General features: G+C 46.6%; 1 protein-coding gene across 1 annotated transcript in view; it reads left to right on the top strand.

The window, feature by feature from the left end:
• Positions 1-891: 891 nt before the first annotated feature.
• LOC126938910 (leucine-rich repeat-containing protein 37A2-like) overlaps positions 892-23,131 on the top strand; it is a 197,904-nt gene continuing 175,664 nt past the window's right edge. Inside the window, exon 1 of the mRNA XM_050763644.1 lies at positions 892-931. Coding sequence (XP_050619601.1) covers positions 906-931 — 26 coding nt within the window. The 5' untranslated portion in view covers positions 892-905. The remainder of the gene's footprint in view (positions 932-23,131) is intronic.

The following is a 23,131-nucleotide window of genomic DNA, read 5'->3' on the forward strand; positions in this document are numbered from 1 at the left end:
TTAAAATTTTTCATCAAAGATTAAGTATTTTGCATTTAGGCTAAAATGTCATAATGTAAATTTTAACTGAGTTATTGAAAAATGTTATTGGCAAAGAAAAGTATTAAGAAAGGATGTGTAATGGTCAAGACAGCCAGTAGGGGAAGAGAACAGTGTTGAAGAACCTGTATAGATTTGGAACATGTAGACACATGGAGGAATATTACTTAACCAAGAAAGTAAAGAGGAATAGGTGTTCATTATTCTAAAAAGGAAGAAAAGAGTAAATAATCAAGATGAGTGAGTGCAATATGAAAATGAGAATTAAGATAATAGTAAAAAAAAAGGCCGGGCGCGGTGGCTCAAGCCTGTAATCCCAGCACTTTGGGAGGCCGAGACGGGCGGATCACGAGGTCAGGAGATCGAGACCATCCTGGCTAACACAATGAAACCCCGTCTCCACTAAAAATACAAAAAAACTAGCCGGGCGTGGTGGCGGCGCCTGTAGTCCCAGCTACTCGGGAGGCTGAGGCAGGAGAATGGCGGGAACCCGGGAGGCGGAGCTTGCAGTGAGCCGAGATCGCACCACTGCACTCCAGCCTGGGCGACAGAGCGAGACTCCGCCTCAAAAAAAAAAAAAAAAAAAAAAAAAAACCAGTGTAAGATCTACTCTTGAATATCATTAATTTGATGATGGAAATCAACTTAAATTTCTTTAATAAGAGCTCTCTGAAATTTTGCAGCAAATAAACTGTTGAACTGGCTTGTTTTATAGGGAAGCCAAAATTGAAGTAATCACATGTCCTTGAAATATCTTCTTAAGTACAGAATTTTTTACTGGAGTTTATATCATGAATGTTTCGGCTTTCTTCTTCAGAGACATGGGAGCAACACAAATTCCACTTACAACACTTAAGAACGTTCTCATGATGACTGTTGAACTGGAAAAACTGTAAGTTACTTTTTTCTTAGATTCATTTTCATGTAGTTGCATCTTTAGGTTTGTTTTATTATTTTCTTAAGTCAGGTTTATTGAGATTTAATTTTCATATACTAACATTCACCCTTTTTAAGTGTACAGTTTGATGAAATGTATAGTTACATAACCACCACCACATTCCCAATATAAAGCATTTCTGTCACCTCAAAAAGGATCCTCGTGTCCCTTTGTAGTCAATCTCCTCCCCTCACCATCAGCCCCTGTTAGCTACTAATCTGATTTCTGTTCCTATACTTTTGCCTTTTACAGAATGTCTTATAAATGAAATCATACAGCATGTCGCCTCTTGTGTTTAGCTTATTTCACTTAGCTTTTTTTTTTTTTTTTTTTTTGAGATGGAGTCTCACTCTGTCACCCAGACTGCAGTGCAGCGGCACGACCTAGGCTCACTGCAACCTCCGCCTCCCAGGTTCAAGTGATTCTCCTGCCTCAGCCTCCGGAGTAGCTGGGATTACAGGCGCATGCCACCACGCCCAGCTAATTTTTGTACTTTTAGTAGAGACGAGATTTCACCATGTTGGCCAGGCTGGTTTCGAACTCCTGATCTCAAGTGATCTGCCCGCCTCGGCCTCCCAAAGTGGTACGATTACAGATGTGATCCACCTCGCCTGGCCTTGCTCAGCATATTAATTTTTGAAATTCTGCTACCATCCATGTTGTTGCACCTATCACTACAGCTGGCCCTCCATATCTGCAGGTTCCTCATCTATGGATTCAACTAACCATGGATGGAGAATATTTGGAAAAAATAAAATATATAAAATAATAATATGACAATAAAAACAGTAGAAAATTTAAAATACAGTATAACTATTTACATACCATTTACGCTGTATTACGTATTTAAAGTTTACCTGAGGCTATATATAAACATTATGTCATTTCATATAAAAGACTTCAGCATCTGTGGACTTTGGTATCTGCAGGGGTTCCTGGAGCCAATCCCCTGCAGACACCGAGGGACAGCTGTTCACTCCTTTTTATTGCTGAGTAGTGTTCCAGTTGTGTGGAAATCCCATCTCTACTAAAAATACGCAAATTAGCCAGGTGTGGTGGCCCACGCCTATAATCCTAGCTTCTCTGGAGGCTGAGACACGAGACGTGCTTGAATCTGGGAGGTGAAGGTTGCAGAGTCTCCTCTACACTTGCTGTCCTCCCTCCACTGCCACCTGGCACACTCCTTCCCAGCACTGGCCTCTTCATAGGCAAATTTAAGGAGCACCTTTCAGTCCTTGTCTTGCTTGACTTGGCCCTGATGTTTGAAATTCTTGATGAATCCTTCTTCTGGAAATGCACTCTTTCTATGCTTCCAGGAAATCTTTTTCTTGGTTCTCCAGACAACTTCTTAGACTCCTTGACCAATTCCTTCTTATTGCCAACAATGGAAACAAACCAGCCCTACCTAACCAAAGCACATTAAAACTCATTGGAAAGATACAGGGGAGGAGGCGCCCACTAAACCACTAGAGACAGGAGGTGGGGAGCTGTAGGACCAGGTTTGGGAATCTGCAAGAATCAAGACCAGAGCCCCTGAAATAGCAAGAAGCTGGAAGCACAGCAAGTGTCAGCGCCTCTGATTGCTTGTTTGTTTGTTTGTTTGAGATGGACTCTTACTCTGTTGCCCAGGCTGGAGTGCAGTGGCACGATCTCGGCTCACTGCAACCTCTACCTCCCGGGTTCAAGCAATTCTCCTGCCTCAGCCTCCCGAGTAACTGGGACTACAGGCGCCCGCCACCATACCTGACTAGTTCTTTATATTTTTAATAGAGATGTGGTTTCACCATGTTGGTCAGGGTGGTCTTGAACTTCTGACCCTAGGTGATCCACTTGCCTTGGCCTCCCAAAGTGCTGGGATTACAGGCGTGAGCCACCATGCCTGGCCAGTTTTTGTATATTTAGTAGAGACTGGTTTTGCCATGTTGGCCAGGCTGGTCTCAAACTCCTGACCTCAAGTGACCCATCCACCTCCGCCTCCCAAAGTGCTGGGATTACAGGCGTGAACCACTGTGCCCAGCCACCTGTGATAGTTTTCATCGTCCTCGGGCCACTTGCTCCCAAATCAAGGTTTCAGGCAAAAGCTTACAGTTAGTCCAGCTTTGGCCAGGTTCAGTGTGATGGCTAATACTGAGTGTCAACTTGATTGGATTGAAGGATACAAAGTATTGATCTTGGGTGTGTCTGTGAGGGTGTTCCCAAAGGAGATTAACATTTGAGTCAGTGGGTGGGAAAGGCAGACCCACCCTTAATCTGGGTGGGCACAAGCTAATCAGCTTCCAGCAAGAAAGCTTCCAGGCAGAAAAATGTGAAAGACTGGCCTTGCCTTCCAGCCAACATCTTTCTCCGGTGCTGGATGCTTCCTACCCTCCAACATCGGACTCCAAGTTCTTCAGTTTTGGAACTCAGACTGGCTATCCTTGCTCCTCAGCCTGCAGACGGCCTATTGTGGGACCTTGTGATCCTGTGTATTTATTAAGTATTTAATACTTAATAAACTCCTATATATATATTCCATTAATTCTGTCCCTCCAGAGAACCCTGACTAATACCCTCAGTGACTCACACCTGTAATCCCAGTACTTTGGGAGGCTCAGGCAGGAGGATGGCTTGAGCCCCAGAGTCTTCTCCTTCTCCTTGTCTTTCCCCTTCCTCCTCTTCCTCTTCCTTCTCTGCCTCTTCCTCCTCTTCCTCTTCTTCCTCTTGTTTGTTTGAGACAGCTTCTCACTCTGTTGCCAAGGCTGGACTGTAGTGGCACAATCATGACTCACTGTTTCTCAGCCTTCTGAGAATCCAGGAGTTTGAAGCTGCAGTGAGCTATGATCACACCACCACACTCCTGCCTGGGTGACAGAGCAAGACCCTGTCTCAAAAAACAAACTAACAAAAAATTCTGGTATGGTAGAAGTGAATTGTCTGTTTTATCCTGATAATTCTGCTTACTTTAGTCCCGTGGTTCTCAACTGGGCCGATTTTGCTCCCCAAGCGACATTTGGCAATATCTGGAGATTTGTAATTGTCACAATGGAATTGGAGGGGGTTGCTATTAACATCTAGTGGGCAGAGGTCAAGAATGCTGCTTAACATCTTTTTTTGTTTTTGAGACAGAGTTTTGCTCTTGTTGCCCAGGCTGGAATGCAATGGCATGATCTTGGCTCACTGTAACCTATGTCTGCCGGGTTCAAGCGATTCTCCTGCCTCAGCCTCCTGAGTAGCTGGGATTACAGGCATGCGCCACCATGCCTGGCTAATTTTGTATTTTTAGTAGAGACAGGTTTCTCAACGTTGGTCAGGCTGGTCTCGAACTCCCAACCTCAGTTGATCAGCCTGCCTCGGCCTCCCAAAGTGCTGGGATTACAGGTATGAGCCACCTCGCCCAGCTTGCTTAACATCTTAAAACACACAGTTCCCCCACAAAAAAATGATGATCCAGCCCCAAATGTCAACAGGGTCAAAGTGAAGAAACTGCCGTAAAGCAGGGATGGCATGACGACATTATTGATAGGCCACATTAAAATACTGAGGGCCATATCCATTATCCCTGTTTTTATGATTTCTTCTTTGGCCCCATGCAGTTTCAGGGGCAAAATAAGGGAGTAAGTCAAAGGTGGTTCCAAATAGACATCTGGGAATCTTAGGGTGTAATATGGCCCTCATGGAGGCCCTTGCTGAGCTTAGGGCCTGATTCTGGAACCCTAGCATTGCCAAAAGAGGCAGGCTGGCAGGTGAGAAGACAAATAATGGGAGAGCCCACATATGTTGGAATTCATTTGATGGTATCTAAACTGGGGTGATTGTCCCCATTAGCATTACATGACTATGGATCCGGTTATTTGGAGAAATCCATTTCCTCCTCAGGGAATATATATTATACTAGAACCAAAGATGGAATCCTTAGTAAATGGAATCATTTGCCAAAATTCAGCTGTCTGAAACTTTTGCATAAAATTCTCTTTTTTATTTTCATTGAGCCAAATAAATAAAGTATCAGGTGTTTACTAGGGTCACCATTCACTGATTGATTGATTTTTTTTTTTTTTTTTTTTCCAGACAGGATCTTGCTCTGTCACCCACATTGGAGTGCAGTGGTGTAATCTCAGTTCACTGCAACCTCCACTTCCTGGGCTTAAGTGATTCTCTCACCTCAGCCTCCCAAGTAGCTGGAACTACATGTGTGTGCCACGATGCTCGGCTAATTTTTGTATTTTTTGTAGAGATGGGATTTCATCATGTTTCCCAGGCTGGGTTTTTTTTTTTCCCCCAAATTTCTTAGGGTTTCTAATTTATTATTTCCTTGATATCCACAGCAGAAGTTCAGAGGTAGAACTTCAATATTAACAGGTGAAAAGTTCTACAATGACTTGTTGCTCTCCATCACATTAGAATAATTGAACTATAATTTCCATACAACATAAGAAAACTACAGTATTTGCTGACAACTGAAAGATACCTGATAAATAAATATATCAACTTTCTATTCATGAAAAGAATGGAGCTGGTTATTTCAGCTATAAAAGGGCAAAGCAAAAAGACCATTTTCTAGCCATTTAAAAGTTACTCAAAAAATTGATACAATGGAGTGGAAAGGAAAACAAAAAAGATTGTAAGCACCTTTAACAATGTTCTTGCATTCTACTGATATACTAACCTCTAGGGTTTCCGTTGGCACAATCAAGTTCAACTTGTACTGACAGAAAATATTAAAAACCTTCCTATTTAGTTTTTAATATCAAACAGGGAGGTTAGTAAATTGTTTTCTGATTCTTCTACAAAAAAAAGTATAGAAGAGAGACAAGGAATGTAGTGTGCACCCCTTATTATCATTCTAAGTAATAATTTTTACTTACAAGGTCATAACGAGTGCAAAGGGCTTAGTGATGCATCTTATTCTTTATTTTTGGATAGTAACACCCTCAGATGGTGTTTTGTTTTTTTGTTTTTTTTGTTTTTTTGTTTTTTTTTGAGACGGAGTCTTGCTCTGTCACCCAGGCTGGAGTGCAGTGGCCGGATCTCAGCTCACTGCAAGCTCCGCCTCCCGGGTTTACGCCATTCCCCTGCCTCAGCCTCCCGAGTAGCTGGGACTACAGGCGCCCGCCACCTCGCCCGGCTATTTTTTTGTATTTTTTAGTAGAGACGGGGTTTCACCGTGTTAGCCGGGATCGTCTCTCGATCTCCTGACCTCGTGATCCGCCCGTCTCGGCCTCCCAAAGTGCTGGGATTACAGGCTTGAGCCACCGCGCCCGGCCCAGATGGTGTTTTTATTGGTTTATATCCCCCTTTTCCATTTGCCCTTCTGTTTTGAAGCACTTTTTCTTAAAACTTAAGATCTTTGCCTCCATTTTCTTATAAATCCAATTTCCTCTTTAGGTGAAACTTTACTATTTGAAAGGAACATTTCTATTGTAATTTACAAGCTGTGAATAACTGCTATGTCATTCTTCCAAGTATTAATAAACTGAGAAATGATTAGAACCAACAGAGGTAGGGGAGGATTAAAAGGCGGATGCAAGTGGCCACAGATCTTAGAGGTGGCCAGCAGAGGGCGCCGCTCTAAGGTGAAGGTGGCACCCTGCGAGGCCATTCTTTTTTGCAGTGACCAGACTGGGGTGTGGGGACAGTGCCTCACCCTCACAACGACAGACTCGTGGTTTGGGTGTGGATTTTCCTCCCTTGCCTGCGGGACTTCTGCTAGCACTGCCGTTCCTAGACTTAGACAATGCTAGAATGAGTCCAGGAACCGAGGAGAGGAGGTGGGAGTAGCTCCTCCCACTGTGGCCCCTAATAATCCACATGAAGAATTTTTGCTTTCCTTGCCAGGGACCCTGGACTCAGTGGGTCCAGAGGTCCCAGTGCCAAAGGAAGGAATGTGTAGACCAGGAAATACTATTATGGTTTTATTCAACTGGAAGCCGAGGCTGGCCATTTATTTTATTGTATTTTTATGTATTTATTTACTTATTTTGAGACAGAATCTCACTCTTGTTTCCCAGGCTCGAGTGATCCTCCTACCTTAGCCTCCTGAGTAGCTGGTACTACAGGTTCATGCCACCTTGCCCAGCTAATTTTTTTTTTTTTTTTTTTTGAGACGGAGTCTCACTTTGTTGCCCAGACTAGAGTGCAGTGGCGCGGTCTTAGCTCACTGCAACCTCCGCCTCCTGGGTTGAAGCAATGCTCCCGCCTCAGCCTCCGGAGTAGCTGGGATTACAGGCATGTGCCACCACGCTTGGCAAATTTTTTGTATTTTTAGTAGAGACGGGGTTTCACCATGTTGGCCAGGCTGGTCTCAACTCCTGACCCTGTGATCTGCCCGTCTCGGCCTCCCAAAGCGCTGGGATTGCAGACATGAGCTACCTCGCCCGGTCTTCTTTTTTTTTGAGATGGAGTCTCGCTCTGTCACCCAGGCTGGAGTGCAGTGGTGTGATCTCGACTCACTGCAACCTCTGCCTCCTGGGTTCAAGCGATTCTCCTGCCTCAGCCTTCCAAGTAGCTGGATTATAGGCGCACGCCACTATGCCCAGCTGTTTTTTGTATTTTTAGTAGAGATGGGGTTTCACCATGTTGGCCAGGCTGGTCTCAAACTCCTGACCTCAGGAGATCCGCCCACCTCGGCCTCCCAAAGTGCTGGGATTATAGGTGTGAACCATCATGCCCAGCCCTGCCCAGGTAATTTTTATACTATGGGCAAGTATGTTGCCCAAGGGTGCTCTGGAACTCCTGGGCTCAAGTGATGTTCCTCGGCCTCCCCATGTGCTTGGATTACAAGCATGAGCCACCTTGCCCAGCTGAGGCTGGCCATTTAAAGTTCCTCATGCTGCTGAATCAATAAGGATTGAAGGCAGCCACCATTATGGGCTAAGTGTTTGCATCCTCCATTTTTTTTTTTTTTTTTTTTTTTTTTTTTTTTTTTGAGACGGAGTTTTGCTCTTATTGCCCAGGCTAGAGTGCAGTGGCGCAATCTCTGCTCATGCAACCTCCGCCTCCCTGGTTCAAGTGATTCTCCCGCCTCAAACTCCCGAGTAGCTGGAATTACAAGCATGCGCCACTACGCCCGGCTAATTTTGTATTTTTAGTAGAGATGGGGTTTCTCCATGTTGGTCAGGCTGGTCTCAAACTCCCGACCGCAGGTGATCTGCCGGCCTCGGCCTCCCAAAGTGCTGGGATTACAGACGTGAGCCACCGCGCCCGGCCTCGGCCCCCAGATTCTTATGTTGAAGCCCTCACCCCCGTGTGATGGTATTAGAAGGTGGGGCCTTTGGGACGTAATTAGGCTTAGAGAAGATCGTGCAGACAGTGCCCCACGATGGGATGAGTGTCTTGAAAAGAAGAGATGGGCCGGGCGCGGTGGCTCAAGCCTGTAATCCCAGCACTTTGGGAGGCCGAGGCGGGCGGATCACAAGGTCAGGAGATCGAGACCACAGTGAAACCCCGTCTCTACTAAAAATACAAAAAATTAGCCGGGCGCGGTGGCGGGCGCCTGTAGTCCCAGCTACTCAGGAGGCTGAGGCAGGAGAATGGCGGGAACCCGGGAGGCGGAGCTTGCAGTGAGCCGAGATCGCGCCACTGCACTCCAGCCTGGGCAACAGCCTGAGACTCCGTCTCAAAAAAAAAAAAAAAAAAAAAAGAAAAGAAGAGATGAAGTGATTGGGCTAGTGGTTCACGCTTATAATCTCAGCACTTTGGAAGACCAAGGCGGGTGGATCACTTGAAGTCAGGAGTTTGAGACCAGCCTGGGCAATATAGTGAAACGCCATCTCTATTAAAAATACAAAAATTAGCTGGGTGTCGTGGCGCAAATCTGTAATCCCAGCTACTTGGGAGGCTGAGGTGGGAGAATCGCTTGAACCCAGGAGGTGGAAGTTGCAGTGAGCCCAGATCATGCCATTGCACTCCCACCTCCAGCCTGGACAGAGAGAGAGCATCTGAGAGTCTCCGTCTCAAAAAAAAAAAAAAAAAAAAAAAAAAAAAAAAATAGACGAGATCAGAGATCCTCAGAGATCCTTTCTTCTCTTTGTCCACCAAGTGAGGATATAGCAAGAAGGCAGCCATCTGCAAGCTAGGAAAAGAGCCCTTGCCAGCACCCAATCATGCTATCACCCCAATGTGGGACTTCCTAGCCTCCAGAACTGCGAGAAATCAATGTCTGTTGTTTAAACCACCCAGTATGTAACAGCAGCCTGAGCTGACTAAAACCATCACTGAACTAGTGTCTGTATATACAACTAGCAAGAGGAAAATGGCTCTGTTACTTAATAGAGGAAGGAGGCTATGTCTGAAAGCCAAAAATTCACTGGGGACACATCTTAGCAGGCCCTTGACCCTAAGACCTGGTTAATGGAAAAGTAGAGCAACCCAATAAAAACAAGACCACCAAGAAGTCAGGTCCTATGGGAATAAAGTATTCAGTGTCCCTATAAGGCACAGAACCCTTAAAAAAGGGGATTGGAAGAAGTGGTGGAAGAAGGCAGCTATGATTATCAACTTAGACTTCCTGGCCATTTGTAGCTATGTTTTATGTTAATTGGCTCTTGTCTTGCCGGGTGCGGTGGCTCAAGCCTGTAATCCCAGCACTTTGGGAGGCCGAGATGGGCGGATCATGAGGTCAGGAGATCGAGACCATCCTGGCTAACACGTGAAACCCCGTCTCTACTAAAAAATACAAAAAAACTAGCCGGGCGAGGTGGCGGGTGCCTGTAGTCCCAGCTACACGGGAGGCTGAGGCAAGAGAATGGCGTAAACCCGGGAGGCGGAGCTTGCAGTGAGCTGAGATCTGGCCACTGCACTCCAGCCTGGGTGACAGACAGAGACTCCATCTCAAAAAAAAAAAAAAAAAAAAAAAGAAATCAGTGATAATGTATACATTCCAGAATGTCTCCTAGAGTAAGAAAGAAATCTGGGTGTGGTAGTTTATGCCTATAATCCCAGCACTTTGGGAGGCCGAGGAGGTTAGTTAGATTGAGCCCAGGAGTTGGAGACCAGTCTGGCCAACATGGTGAAACCCCATCTCTACAAAAGATACAAAAGTTAGCTGGGTTTGGTGGCGGGTACCTGTAGTCCCAGCTACTCTGGAGGCGAAGGTGGGAGGATCACCTGAGTCCCGGGAAATCAAGGCCACAGTGAGTCTTGATCGAGTTTTGCCACTGCACTCCACCCTAAGCAACAGTGAGACCCTATCTCAATAAACAAACAAACAAACAAACAAATAAATAAATAATGGTAGAGATAGAAGATAAAATGGGGCTGGGTGTGGTGGCTCATGCCTGTAATCCCAGAACTTTGGGAGGCCGAGGTGGGCAGATTACTTTTGCCCAGGAGTTTGAGACCAGCATGTCCAACATGGTGAAACCCCATCTCTACTAAAAGTACAAGAATTAGCCAGGTGTGGTGGTGTGTGCCTATAATCCCAGCTACTCGAGAGGCTGAGACAGGAGAATCTATTGAACCCAGGAGGTGGAGGTTGCAATGAGCTGAGATCACACTACTGCACTCCAGCCTGGGTGACAGAGCCAGACTCTGTCTTAAAAAAAAAAAAAAAAAAAAAAAAAAAAAAAACCCCGACTGAGTACAGTGGCTCACACCTGTAACCCCAGCACTTTGGGAGGTTGAGCTGGGCAGATCACCTGAGGTCGGGAGTTCAAGACCAGCCTGACCAACGTGGAGAAACCCCATCTCTACTAAAAATACAATATTAGAAGGTTGTGGCCTGGCGCGGTGGCTCAAGCCTGTAATCCCAGCACTTTGGGAGGCCGAGGCGGGTGGATCACGAGGTCAGGAGATCGAGACCATCCTGGCTAACATGGTGAAACCCCGTCTCTATTAAAAATACAAAAAACTAGCCGGGCGCGGTGGCGGGCGCCTGTAGTCCCAGCTACTCGGAGGCTGAGGCAGGAGAATGGCGTGAACCTGGGAGGCGGAGCTTGCAGTGAGCCGAGATCGCGCCACTGTACTCCAGCCTGGGTGACACAGCGCGAGACTCCGTCTCAAAAAAAAAAAAGAATGTTGTGGTGGTGCATGCCAGTAATCCCAGCTATTGGGAGGCTGAGGCAGGAGAATTGCTTGAACCTGGGAGGTGGAGGTTGCAGTGAGCCGAGATTGTGCCATTGCACTCCAGACTGGGCAACAAGAGTGAGACTCTGTCTCAAAAAAACACACACACACACACACACACACACACACACACAAAAGAGACAGGTTTTCACCAGGTTGGCCAGGCTGGTCTTGGACTCCTGACCTCAAGTGATCTGCCTGCCTCAGTTTCCCAAAGTGCTGGGATTACTGGTGTGAGCCACTGCATCTGACTCCCCCCATCTCTATTAAAATAAGATAAACATAAAATAATGAACCAACAAAAGAATAATACAACTCATTGTAGGTAAAATGCTATCCTGAGTTCTGTGAGTCATTCTAGATAATTCGAATTCTCTAGAATTACCACCTCAGCTGGCTATTTTTTTTTGTAGAGACCAGGCTGGTCTTGAATTATTGAGTTCAAGTGATCCGCTCGCCTCAGCCTCCCAAAGTGCCAGGATTACATGTGTGAACCACTGCACCTGGCCTTCAAATTCTTTATTATACAACACACAGTAGATGCTCAATAAATATTTGCTAAGCAGAAACATACACTCAGAATACCACAAATTATCAAGGAAGTTGCCAGTTGGTCTGTTGGGTTCTTCCTCCTGACAGGTGTACACACCTATTGTAAAGAACACATTAGGCTGTGAGAAACCAATACTGTTAAACATTCCAGTCGGGTGACAAACTCCCCGAGCTCTGGTTTTATGTTACCAAGTACCCTGAGGATAACTTGGCTTCCTGTGTGGATTGTTTATAGAAAGAGAATGCTACCCAGGCTGACATGAGTTTGCATTTCTGAGTTGACTTCTCATTGTAAATTAATAAACTGGCATTCTGGCTACATAGATCAGTCTCTTTGAACTCTTTGTACCTTCCACCATTAGTGTGATTTCTCAGGCTGCCAGCCAGACACTGCCCATGACCCAGCACCGGACTCTGGTGAGTTCTTCCAGCTGGTGCCACCCCCAGAGCCTCTGGGAACCCCTGGGAGCCATCCAGCCTGCTCCCTGCCTCTACATTTCAGGGTGTGGGTGTCAGGGCATTCTCAACATACCTGCAACAGAAGAGTTTTGGGAACACCCCTAGTAGGATCTGGGTGATTTAAACGTAATCTTAAGAAGGTATGTCAGAGATGTGGTTGTAACTGAGAAATCTTAAGCCTAGTGAATTTCATTCCACTTGACTTAAAGAAAGAGCATGTGAAAGAAGGGGATCTGAGGACATCTATAAACAGGGCCCGAGGGCATGAACTTACTAGTGTTTATCTGACTCTGGTGTACTCAAGCTTTGCAGTGGCTGCAGAGGTTTACTCTTTTTTTTTTTTTTTTTGAGACGGAGTCTCGCTCTGTCGCCCAGGCTGGAGTGCAGTGGCCGGATCTCAGCTCACTGCAAGCTCCGCTTCCCGGGTTTACGCCATTCTCCTGCCTCAGCCTCCCGAGTAGCTGGGACTACAGGCGCCCGCCACCTCGCCCGGCTAGTTTTTTTGTATTTTTTAGTAGAGACGGGGTTTCACCGTGTTCACCAGGATGATCTCGATCTCCTGACCTCGTGATCCGCCCGTCTCGGCCTCCCAAAGTGCTGGGATTACAGGCGTGAGCCACCGCGCCCGGCCAGGTTTACTCTTTTGGAGGGAGAAGATAATTCACTCCTCCAACACCTGAATGAGGGAAGCTTAGCCCACCTCCTTCAGCTGCAATTTGATACTCAACAGCAAATTTCTCTTATTTGATTTAATGCTCAACAGACAAACTTCTTTTCTTCTTTTTCTTCTCCTCCTTCTCCTCTTCCTCATCCTCCTTCTTTTTGTTTGTTTGTTTGTTTGTTTTTGAGACAGAGTCTCTGTCACCCAGGCTGGTGTACACTGGCACAATCTCAGCTCATTGCAACCTCCACCTACTAGGCTCAAGCCATCCTCCCACCTCAGCCTCCAAGTGGCTGGAACCACAGGCGTGAGCCACCATGCCTGGCTAATTTTTGTATTTTTTTGTAGAGACCCGGTCTCTCCTTGTTGCTCAGGCTGGTCTTGAACTCCTGAGCTCAAGAGATCCTCCTGTCTCTGGCTCCCAAAGTACTGGGATTACAGGCATGAGCCACCATGCCCAACCTCAACAGGCAACCTTCTGATTATTAATTAGACCTCTGGGCCGGCCATGGTGGCTCATGCCTGTAATCCCGGCACTTTGGAAGGCCAAGGCGGGTGGATCACTTGAGGTCAGGAGTTTGAGACCAGCCTGGCCAACCCGGTGAAACCCCATCTCTGCTAAAAATACAAAAATTAGCCTGGCATGGTGGTGTATGCCTGTAATCCCAGCTACCTGGGAGGCTGAGGCACGAGAATTGCTTGAACCTGGGAGGCAGAGGTTACAGTGAGCTGTCATATATAATGAAACAGTTTTACTAACTTAGGAAGCAGTGACTTGGTTTCTCTAGAAACTGCCTAACACACACATTCCAGGATACATTCTCTGTCATCTGGAATCTCCTCCCTTCCACAAACCCAGGCTGCCTTAAGCACGATTTTCCTATTTGTTGTTGACCTAATCTAGAAAAAAGCTTCCGTCACTCGTTCTCCCCGACTCAGTCCCTTAGTTCCCAAACACCCTTATTCTCCGCACTTGTCACCCCACCCTCTGCTGCCCCGACAGCAGAGCGCAAACGCACACAGGTTTAAAGTTTAGTCTGTGATGTTATCCTCGCCCGCAGATCACAGGACAGACATTCTCGGGGGCACCTTTGCGAGACCCTGTGCTCGTCCCCCTCAGGAAGAAAGAGGGAGAAATCCCTGCGGCTCGGTTTTGTTCCAATGGTCTGCTCAGCGAGTGATTCCCATTTCCCCAAAGGCTGCCCCTCATTAGCCTGAACGGGGGTGGGGTGTGGAGAAGGGGTTGGGGGAGAGAAAGCAAGCAAAAGCCCAGGCTCACTTTTAGAGCCTGGGAACTCTGCAAAAATGACAACTAGAGTTTTCTGGCTCCTCTGTTTGATCGTCGAAGCCCCGGTGGAGAGAAAAAGTAAGATGGGTGTAGTGCGGAGCCCTGGGAGCAGCGGAGCAGGGATCTGAGGGGGAGCTGGGGAGGGGGCGCAGTGAAACGCAGGATAGGGGGCGGGGAGGGCCGGTGTCAGAGTTCTCAAGAGAGGACACCCCGGGTCTGCGTGTGTCTTAGGAAGGAGCAAAGTGTGTCCCCAAGATTTTGTGTGTCTTGGCAGCCTTTTCGGAACGAAGCCAATTCAGCTACTGAAATGATCCCCAGCGAGCCAGGCAGGCTGGGGCAAACTTTGCATGTTAAGTAGTTGCTCCATCACAGAGGAGGGAAAGTGTCAAAAGGGGTCGTGGCGCGCCTTTCGGGAGCCGTGCCCTGCCCGGGCTCGCAGGACGCTGCAGGGTCCGCCCGGCTAGGCTGGGTGAACAGGGGCTGAGGAGGGCGCTGGGGAGGGCTTGGGGGAAGTCGGGCCGAAATCCGGCAGCCCCGGGCACTTCTCTGCTCTCCCCGCAGCCCCAGTGCACAGCCTTGGAACACCTGAGCCGGGGTTTAACACGCACACACTTTTTTTTTCTTTTTGAAACGGAGTCTTGCTCTGTCGCCCAGGCTGGAGTGCAGTGGCGCCATCTCGGCTCACTGCAAGCTCCGCCTCCCAGGTTCACGCCATTCTCCTGCCACAGCCACCCGAGTAACTGGGACTACAGGCACCCCCCACCACGCCAGGCTAATCTTTTGTATTTTTAGTAGAGACGGGGTTTCACTGTGTTAGCCAGGATGGTCTCGATCTCCTGACCTCGTGATCCGCCCGCCTCAGCCTCCCAAAGTGCTGGGATTACAGGCGTGAGCCACTGCGCCCGGCACACGCACACACTTATACTTCATGCACGAAATGAAATTAAGTTACTCCGCCCATGAAGAAATGAGAGGTTGTCTGGGGGATCGTGTTTTTGTCTTGCTTTTATTTGGATGTTCTGTCGGCTTCGCTATCTCTGGGAAAAACAGCTTCTGAACCTCACAGGGCAATTTACTCTGGGTTATTTTGCCATATGGAAATTGAATGACTTCAGTGGCATTTAACCCAAATACCAATCTTTCCCATGACAACAGATAGTGAGATCAATGGGGAAGCAGTTGTGAGGTCAACAGCTGACAGTCAGGAATTGGATATCCAACAGAACTTTATTCAGCTGTGGATGGCACAACCGTTTAACAACATAATGAGTCACAATCAACCTCTTTGCAAAAACATGAACTCTAACCAGCTATTATTGCTGGGTGAAAGCTGATTTTAAAGCAGATTATCGATTTGGCAAGACCAGTCACTGTAAGTGAAGTGTTGCCAGAGCTGCAAAGGGGCAGATCCAGCTCTTTAATGCAAGGGGAGAGAAAAATAAAGTCGAGTTCTTGCGGTTCTTGCCTGTTTGGAGGGCACTGGGAGCCAGGCAAGCAAGGAGGTGATATTGTGTAACCTGCAATGGAAAGTTGCCCAGCTCCCAAGCTGGCTGAAGTTTACCCACCAACCTGTCTGCAGAACTAGGGAAAATCATCAATAATTTTAAAAATGTGTTTTCATGCCATACCATTTAGGAGTCTTTCCTCCACCATCTAAGGGGGAAAAAAATGTAAGCGATGTGTGCTTTTATACTTAACCAGGGGCCTCTGTCTCCCAGCCAAGCTTTTAAAACCTTGCTTAGCTGTGGTTTACAAGTGGTGTCCAAGAAGCCCGATAAAAATCCACTCACAAATGTGTGATTCTGCAGGGACCGAGATGACGGTGTAAGCATGGATGGGAAAACCACATAGTTCTGTTGTCAGGGGTGCTTAAACAATTAGAAGAACCTGTCATATGAGACCTCTCCCCCTGGGGTTTGCTCTTGGTTCTTTCTCTACAAACTATAAACAGCAAAGAGGTGGATGTTTATATGTATATTATATATATATACACACACATGCACACATACACACATATACGTACATATTAAAGGAAGGGTAAACAAGTTTGTAACAAGGGTAAACAGTGTTGTCAGACACGTTTAGTGGCAGGGGGTTGTAATTTTAAAAGCTATAATCTTAAGACGGCAAGACCCTCATATCCTTCTTCCTTTGGGGCCTGGGAAGCCCGTGCCGCTTGGCTGCGAGGCTGCGTCCGGGTTCTCACTCCTTCACTTCCAGGCCTCTGGGCCTCCCTCCCATCTCTCCGCTTGCAGGTGCCTGTGAAGCCTCCGTTGTCCCCTATCTCCTCTCCCCCTCCCAGAGCCCTTCTTCTGCAGCGCCCCTGCCCCACTACTGACCTCCCCGCCTCCCGTCTCAGACTCCCCTTCCCTCTTCTCCCTTTTCGGCCTCCTCAGCTTACCCTGACCGTCTTCCCTCACTGCTTCCCCTCTCCCACCAGCCTGATCAACATGGAGAAACCCTGTCTCCACTAAAAATACAAAAATTCGTCGGGTGTGGTGGCACATGCCTGTAATCCCAGCTGAGGGAGGCTGAGGCAGGAGAATCGCTTGAACCCAGGAGGCAGAGGTTGAGGTGAGCTGAGGTCTCACCAGCCTGGGCAACAAGAGCAAAACTCCGTCTCAAAAACAAACAAACAAAGAGTACTAAACGGCCAGTGTGCAGATGGGTGGCTTAAAAATATAAATTAAGGCCGGGCGCGGTGGCTCAAGCCTGTAATCCCAGCACTTTGGGAGGCCGAGACGGGCGGATCACGAGGTCAGGAGATCGAGACCATCCTGGCTAACACTGTGAAACCCCGTCTCTACTAAAAAATACAAAAATCTAGCCGGGCGAGGTGGCGGGCGCCTGTAGTCCCAGCTGCTCGGGAGGCTGAGGCAGGAGAATGGCGTGAACCCGGGAGGCGGAGCTTGCAGTGAGCCGAGATCGCGCCACTGCACTCCAGCCTGGGCGACAGAGCGAGACTCCGCCTCAAAAAAAAAAAATATATATATATATAAAAATTAAAAAAAAGTACTAAAGGGCTTACTTCAGGCAAAAGTGTTCCTGATGTACCAAAAAGTAAGATATAGTTTATTTTCATGCCTGCTCCTAATAATGTATGTTTTGTGCTGAATTGGCAGCTATCTCAATGTGAAATGTATTCTGGGTGTATCTGATGTCATTTTTCTATTAAGACCAAGTATAATGTTTGCTTGTAAAGCGATAAATCTTGCCTTGAAATCAGGTCTTGGATGCACCTGTTTGTTTTTGTCTTGTTTTTTAGCCTTTGAGTCCTAAAGGTTTGAGAAAAAGCCTTTCTCAAATTCATTCCTCAAACCTTGGAACCAATATTAACCAATGACAGCTCACAAGCAAGTGAATTTTCAACATTTTTCAGTTGGTTTTAAAAAGGTTTAATCACTAGCTAAATTAAATATTGATTTTATACTTGAGTCCACAAAGACATGAGAGTATTTTTTCCGAAGACCAGGCTGTACTTCAGTTTATAAGAAGCACGGTGAACAGAGACACCACTAACGCATAGATGAAGATGACTGCCTAAAGCGAGACAGGAAGGAATTTCACTGGAGAGAGAGCAACCTATTGGCCTCACGGTGATGCACCCAGGAAGGTCAGAATGTGTCCTGACACTGTCCATGGCACCCAGTAGTAGCACTGTACACATAAAGGACATCCAGGGTGGGACGCTAGGGAATCACAGGAGCCAAGAAGCAACAGCCTAACATTACAATATCTGATACTATTATTTGTTCCAGTGATGGGGCAGACAGGTAATACAGAGTTGAGAGGTTCTGAGTGTTCTATGGTAAAGCACTACTGAGGGATTTCTAGACTATTTTCCAAAAATGAGTTTTGTCCAAACTTATTATAAATTTTACTAGAATTGCTTTTTGGGAGTCAGATGCATTATTACATGATAGAGTATATAGCTAATGAAGAGCTTCTGAGCTAGTTTTAAGATAAAAAACATTAACTCAGGCATAACTCAGGCCAGTCAAATCAAATTTGAATTTTTAAATGTCAAAAGGCTAGGCTGGGAGCTGTGGCTCACGCCTGTAATCCCAGCACTTTGGGAGACCGAGGCAGGTGGATCACAAGGTCAGGAGTTCGAGAGCAGCCTGGCTAACATGGTGAAACTCTGTCTCTACTAAAAATACAAAAATTAGCCAGGCGTAGGGGCAGATGCCTGTAATCCCAGCTGCTCAGGAGTGGGGCAGGAGAATCGCTTGAACCTGGGAGGCAGAGGTTGCAGTGAGCTGAGATTGCACCATTGCACTCCAGCCTGGGAAATGAGTGAAACTCCATCTCAATAAATAAATAAATAAGGCCGGGCGAGGTGGCTCAAGCCTGTAATCCCAGCACTTTGGGAGGCCGAGACGGGCGGATCACGAGGTCAGGAGATCGAGACCATCCTGGCTAACACAGTGAAACCCCGTCTCTACTAAAAATACAAAAACTTAGCCGGGCGAGGTGGCAGGCGCCTGTAGTCCCAGCTACTCGGGAGGCTGAGGCAGGAGAATGGCGTGAACCCGGGAGGCGGAGCTTGCAGTGAGCTGAGATCCGGCCACTGCACTCCAGCCTGGGTGACAGAGCGAGACTCCGTCTCAAAAAAAAAAATAAATAAATAAATAAATAAATAAGTCTGGTTTATTTATTTTTTGAGATGGAGTCCTGCTCTGTCGCCCAGGCTGTAGTGCAGTGGTGTGATCTCGTCTCACTGCAACCTCCACCTCCCGGGTTCAAGAGAGTTTTCTGCCTCAGCCTCCCTAGTAGCTGGGGATTAACATGCCCAGCTAATTTTGTATTTTTAGTAGAGACAGAATTTCACCATGTTGGCCAGGCTGGTCTTGAACTACTGACCTCGAGTGATCCACTGGCCTCGGCCTCTCTAAGTGCTGGAATTAGAGGCGTGAACCACTGTGCCAGCCTAATGTCTTTTTTTTTTTTTTTTTTGAGACGGAGTTTCATTCCTATTGCCCAGGCTGGAATACAATGGCACGATCTCAGCTCACCGCAACTTCTGCCTCCCGGGTTCAAGCGATTCTCCTGCCTCAGCCTCCAGAGTAGGTGGGATTACAAGCATGAGCCACCACTCCCGCCTAACTTTGTATTTTTAGTAGAGATGGGGTTTCTCCATGTTGGTCAGGCTGGTTTCGAACTCCCGACCTCAGGTGATACACCCACCTTGGCCTCCCAAGGTGCTGGGATTACAGTGCTGGGATTACAGGAGAATGGCTTGTGCCCGGGAGGTCAAGGCTGCTGTGAGCTGTGCCACTGCCTGGGGAACACAGCGAGACCTAGTTTCAAAAAAATAATAATAACAAATAAAAGAAAAATAAAAGAAAAAAATCACTTTTACATAATCCTGAGGCTTAGGCTTAGGGTTTGACTTGGATTGATTAGATAATAGTCCGTTTCTGGGAAATTCTGGAAACAAAGCAAAAAAAGGCCAGAACTGTGATACCTGTGATATTGGAGGTCACATAGTTAACATGCACAATTTGGCAAACACATGCAGGCCAGGTTCTTAGAAACCTTCTGGATAAACATTAAGGTCTTCATTCAATACCAGGTCTATAAGGAAAGACTAATGAGGCTTGAATGCAGTAGAACAGCAGTGGGTGTAGAGGTACACGTGGGAGGCAGTAGAGGACAGGTAATGCCAGGTGAGGCAAAAAGTCAAGAAGAATCACCTTTCTTTTTTTTTTTCTCGAGGATGAGTCTAGCTCTGTCGCCCAGGCTGGAATGCAGTGGCATGATCTCCGTTCACTGCAAACTCCACCTCCTGGGTTCAAGTGATTCTTGTGCCTCAGCCTCCTGAATAGCTGGGGGGTTACCAGGCGCCTGCCACCATGCCCAGCTAATTTTTGTATTTTTAGTAGAGATGGGATTTCACTGTGTTGGCCAGGCTGGTCTTGAACTCCTGGCCTATAATCCCAGCCCTTTGGGAGGTGGAGGCAGGCAGATCACGAGGTCAGGAGATCGAGACCATCCTGGCTAACACGGTGAGCCGAGATCGCGCCACTGCACTCCAGTCTGGGCGACAGAGTGAGACTCCGTCTCAAAAAAAAAAAAAAAAAAAAAAAAAAGAAAGAAAGGGAAAAATTATGCCAAAACAAAATACAAAGCAATCTTAAAATCACACATTTTTCTATTAAAGTCCAGAAGGTCTCCCTTCTAGTTTCACAGTTTTAGTCACACTTTCTTTCTTTTTTTTTTTCTTTTTTTTGACGGAGTCTCGCTCTTGTCCCTAGGGTGGAGTGCAGTGGTGTGATCTCGGCTCACTGCAAGCTCCGCCTCCCGGGTTCAAGGGATTCTCCTGCCTCAGCCTCCCGAGTAGCTGGGATTACAGGTGCCTGCCACCATACCTGGATAATTTTTGTACTTTTAGTAGAGACGAGGTTTCACCATGTTGGCTAGGCTGGTCTCAAACTCCTGACCTCAGTTGATCCGCCCACCTCGGCCTCCCAAAGTGCTGGGATTACAGGTGTGAGCCATCGCACCTGGCTGAGTCCAAGTTTTATTTCCCTATAATTTAAAAATTATATCATTCCATGCTTTGTCTGTAGGCTGATTCTAAAAGGTGAAAATCAACTTTCTGTTTTTAGTAGCGTTTCTAATTGCCTTTCATTTTTATCCCTGACATTCTTTGGCTTAATCATAGCCTTATCTTTTTCTGTCTTAAACAAATTATCTAATGTATGAGTCCTTTTCTTGCTCTATTGACCCTCTGGGGAGTGCTCCATTCTCCTGCCAGGAATTGGACTGCTTACCACACAGCCTGCTGTACAAATGTCACCTTGGGTCAGAGTAATTCTCATTGCTTTCCTGAACCTCTTGTTTTCTGAATGCAAATAAATAAAAATTTCTGGCCAGGTGCGGTGGCTCACATCTGTAATCCCAGCACTTTGGGAGGCCGGGGCAGGAGGATCACCTGAGAGATCAGCAGCTTGAGACCAGCTTGGCCAACATGGCAAAACCCCATCCCTACTAAAAATACAAAAATTAGCCAGGCATGATGGTGGGTGTCTGTAATCCCAGCTACTTGGGAGACTGAGGCAGGAGAATTGCTTGAACCAGGGAGGCAGAGGTTGCAGTGAGGCGAGATCACACCACTGCACTCCAGCCTGGGCAACAGAGTGAGACTCTGTCTCAAAAAACCAAAACAACAAAAAAATTTCTAGCCCAGTGCAGTGGCTCACGGCTGTAATCCCAGCACTTTGGGAGGCCAAGGCTGGCAGGAGGATCACTTGAGCTCAGGAGTTCAAGATTAGCTTGGGTCATACAGCAAGACCCCGTCCCTAATTAAAAATATATATTATTAAAAAGGAAAAAATTTGTTTCCTTATTTTTTATAGCTCACTTTTTTTTTTTTTTTTTTTTTTCTGAGCAGAGTCTCACTCTGACACCCAGGGTAGTGTGTAGTGGTGGGATCTCGGCTCACTGCAGCCTCTGCCTCCCGGTTTCAAGCGATTCTCATACCTTAGCCTCCTGTATAGCTGGGACTACAGGCCTGCGCCACCATGCCCGTCTAATTTTTGTGTTTTTAGTAGAGACGAGGTTTTGCCATGTTGACCAGGATGGTCTCGAAATGCTGACCTCAAGTGATCCACCCGTCTTCGCCTCCCAAAGTGCTTAGGATTACAGGCATAAGCCACTTCGTGCCTGGCCAATAGCACATGCTTTTAAAAAATACCAGCCAAGAAAGGATGCCCTGAGTCCTTACATGACTGAAAATGTATTTATTCTGACTCTACACTTCACCGTTTGGCTGCACATAGACTTCTAGGTGGAAAATAATTTTTTCTTAAACTTTTAGATGTATTCTTCCATAATCTTCTAGCACTAAATGTTGTAGCAGAAAAATCTGACACCAATCTAATTCTTGTTTTATAGATTGTCTGTTTTATCTAAAAGTTTATTTTATTCTTAGTGTCTGGAAATTTTACAGTGATGTATGTAGGAATGAGGCTTTTTCCATTCGTCCACCTGGTTTATAATGTTTATCAACTGACCCTTGCTCCACCCACCCCTCATAGAGTGCAGGGGCTTTAATTTATTCACTGCTAAAGTCCCTGTATCTGGCGCACATCAGGTTCTCAATAGTCGTGTGCTGAGTGAATGAATTTACTCTGCTAGAATTTAAAGTCTTGTGACTCACATCAGCTCAGAACATTTTTATTTTATTCTTGTCTTTTTTTTTTTTGAGACAGGGTCTCACTCTGTCACTCAGGCTGGAGAGCAGTGGTGTAATCACAGCTCACTGCAGCCTTGAACTCCTGGGCACAAGTGATCTTCCTGTCATAGCCTCCTGAGTAGCTAGGACTACGGGTGCACGCCGCTATGCCTGGTTAATTTTTAAAATTTTCGTAGAGACACGGTCTCATTATGTTGATAAGGTTGGGATTTTTTTTTTCTTCTTCTATGAGAGTCTCACTGTCACCCAGGCTGGAGTGCAGTGGTGTGATCTTGGCACATTGCAACCTCCACCTCCCAAGTTCAAGCAATTCTCGTGCCTCAGCCTCCTGAATAGCTGAGATTACAGGTGTGCATCACCACACCTGGCTAATTTTTGTATTTTTAGTAGAGATGGGGTTTTGCCACGTTGGCCAGGCTGGTCTCAAACTCCTGACCTCAGGTGATCCACACGTCTCAGCCTCCCAAAGTGCTAGGATTACAGGCATGAGCCATCACGCCTGGCCCAGTTTTACAGATTTTGTAGTTTTTTGGTTTTTGGTCTATACCCTGCTGCCTACTTTTCTTGCTTCCATGCCTATATATATATATATTTATATATTCATTTATTTTTTAATTCCTTTGCTGAGAATAAAAATTGGATACTTTAGCTGGGCTTGTCCTTCAGTTGTTTTTTGTTTTTTGTTTTGTTTTGTTTTGTTTTTGAGATGGAGTCTCTCTTTGTCGCCCAGGCTGGGGTACAGTGGCATGTTCTCAGTTCACTGCAAGCTCCACTTCCTAGGTTCACTCCATTCCCCTGCCTCAGCCTCCCAAGTAGCTGGGACTACAGGTGCCCGCCACCACGCTCGGCTAATTTTTTGTATTTTTTAGTAGAGATGGGGTTTCACCATGTTAGCCAGGATGGTTTTGATCTCCTGACCTTTTGATCCGCCCTCCTCGGTCTCCCAAAGTGCTG

This window comes from Macaca thibetana, chromosome 16, assembly GCF_024542745.1.
Source record: "Macaca thibetana thibetana isolate TM-01 chromosome 16, ASM2454274v1, whole genome shotgun sequence".
Lineage (NCBI taxonomy): Eukaryota > Metazoa > Chordata > Mammalia > Primates > Cercopithecidae > Macaca > Macaca thibetana.